Source organism: Frankliniella occidentalis, unplaced genomic scaffold (genome assembly GCF_000697945.3).
Source record: "Frankliniella occidentalis isolate FOCC.00 unplaced genomic scaffold, Focc_3.1 Scaffold38, whole genome shotgun sequence".
In the NCBI taxonomy this organism is placed as follows: domain Eukaryota; kingdom Metazoa; phylum Arthropoda; class Insecta; order Thysanoptera; family Thripidae; genus Frankliniella; species Frankliniella occidentalis.
The window spans coordinates 1,390,573-1,392,843 of NW_026267168.1; the positions used below are offsets into that span (position 1 = coordinate 1,390,573).

At 53.7% G+C, this 2,271-nt stretch overlaps 1 protein-coding gene across 1 annotated transcript in view; it reads left to right on the plus strand.

Moving 5' to 3' along the window:
• The window catches only part of LOC113213595 (peptidyl-alpha-hydroxyglycine alpha-amidating lyase 2), a 21,020-nt gene that overhangs the window by 3,351 nt on the left and 15,398 nt on the right, over window positions 1-2,271 (plus strand). Inside the window, exon 5 of the mRNA XM_026432709.2 lies at window positions 1,485-1,670. Coding sequence (XP_026288494.1) covers window positions 1,485-1,670 — 186 coding nt within the window. The remainder of the gene's footprint in view (window positions 1-1,484; window positions 1,671-2,271) is intronic.

Consider the following 2,271-nt stretch of genomic DNA (forward strand, 5'->3'; position numbering starts at 1 on the left):
GAGCGGGCGGACCCTGAAGGCGGGGCCGCCGCCGGCCGCTGCTGCTTGGCCGTGGTAATGATGGGGTGGAAGCTGCCGCCGCCGCCGCCGTGTCGTCCGGAAACGAACCAATACAGGTGCTCACCCCCCACCCCTCTCGACCACTTCCGGCGCTTGTTTGAATAAAACGACAGAAAATTATTAATAAGGCCTTTCTCTCGTTTGCCCCCACGCGGTGCTTGTCGCCGCGGTTTTGTTTTGTCCTCGATCGGGCGGTCTTCGCGCCGGTGTCTTTTGCACAGAGATGCGTTGGGTTTGCTTTGGTTTTGTTGCGCGTTCCGATCCCCGCGGCTCTCACTTCCGTCGAGGCATCACAGCCGTTTTGCCTGATATTCGCGACAGCAGCATGAGCGCGCCGCAGCCGCCGCAGATGCGGCCTGCTGCTTCTCCGGACAATCATAATAAACCTTTACGCAGAAAAGATAATAATACCCAATAAAATAAATATATAAGAAAAACAACCCATTTTAATCCGCACGGCAGTTAAATTATACGGCCAGTGGCGGCAGCGGCGGCGGCGCCCGATTGGCAGAAGGATCAAGAGGAAGGAGGAGAGAGGGGAGGGGGCTGGGAAGGTGACAACGAGCGGATCTGATACCTCTCGGCGTCATGCAGACCATCAGAAAGGATTGCGAAGCGCTCCCTGCCCCCTCTGCTCTTTATTATTATTCCCCCCCCCCCCTCATGAGATTACACGACTCATCTGTTCGCAGAAAATCATGCATGCGACCGCGGGGAGGGAGAGGGTGTAATAATCGTGATGGACTTGACAGCCAACTTGAAAGGTTTTATACTTTCCATTTATTTTTATTTTTTTTCCCCCATGAATATTTTTCATTTATGCGCGAAGCAGGATATGACGAATAAAGGGGACGGACGCAACACGAGCGTGCGCCACCACCACCACCACCACCGCGGATCGGGGTGAAGGACAGTACCGATGCGATACGCTCATTATTCTTTTTATTATCTTCAATAATAATCAGAAATGTGAAAATACTTAATCCAGCCCGTCCGGGTTCATTCGTTCGTCCGTCCGTCCGTTCGTCCGCCTGGGCTGACTCGGGATGACTCGATGACTCGCCTCTTACACGCGTCCCGGCCGCGATGCGATCTAAATGACGATGCGACGTTCCTTCTGATTAATCACCGCCGATACGGATAAGGCACGTCAGTCTGCTGTCCGTCCGTCCGTCCACCTTCGCCCGTCCGTCCAATTTTTTTTTAGTTCGTATCTCCGATTGTCTAAATATATACTTTAATTCTAGTAGAATGGACGAAGGTACACTGGTAAAATGAAACAGCATATATTGCACTCTTTCTTATGTATGCAACTTATCCAAAATGGCCTTTCAAATTAAATTAGGATTCTAAATTGCGAATTCGGTTCGTAGTCTATTGAATTTGTTCAGGCTTCTAATAATGATCCATTCCTCTTGTTCCAGACTTGCAGCTGCAGGTGCCGCACTCGGTGGCGCTGCTGGAGCGGCTGGACATGGTGTGCGTGGCCGACCGGGAGAACATGCGCGTCGTCTGCCCGTCCGCCGAGCTGCGCGCCCAGCCCGCGCCCGGCCCGCCCGCCACCGTCAAGGCCGAGGACCTGGGCCGCGTGTTCGCCATCGCGGCGTACGGTGAGTGTGGCATAATGTCAGTGGTGGAAAGTGAAAAGGGCGTAATTCCATAGCAAAGTCAGCGGACTTTACGCCCTTTTCACTTTTCACCCGTGATGTGTGTTAGTGTGGTTTACGTGTTATTGTGTGTACGTACGTTAAAGTGTTTGTGTGTTGGTGTACCAGGTAGCAAATGAACCTCTCTCACTTATAAAGTGTGCGTACTGTACCGCAACGCACGGGTGCGGGCGGGTTGCCTACTCGCTCGGCCCGTAAGGCGCCGTGGACAGGGGGATACGTTAGCGTTGGGCAAGCCCGCCCGCACGTGGGCACGTGCGTGCGATACAGGATAACTGCACTTGGATATTTGTGTGTGTGTGTGTGTGTGTGTGTGTGTGACTGAGAGAGAGATAGAGGGAGTGGAGAGAGAGAGAGAGAGAGAGAGAGAGAGAGAGAGAGAGAGAGAGAGAGAGAGAGAAGGACGAGAGGAAGGGCATTTGGAAATATGAGAGAACGCAGTCCGGACATAAAACAGCCGCTCACGAGGACCATCCGCAGGATTTGGTTCCGAACTAGGAGTGGCGGGGCGTGGCGGGGCGTGGCGGGGCGTGGCGGGGCGTGG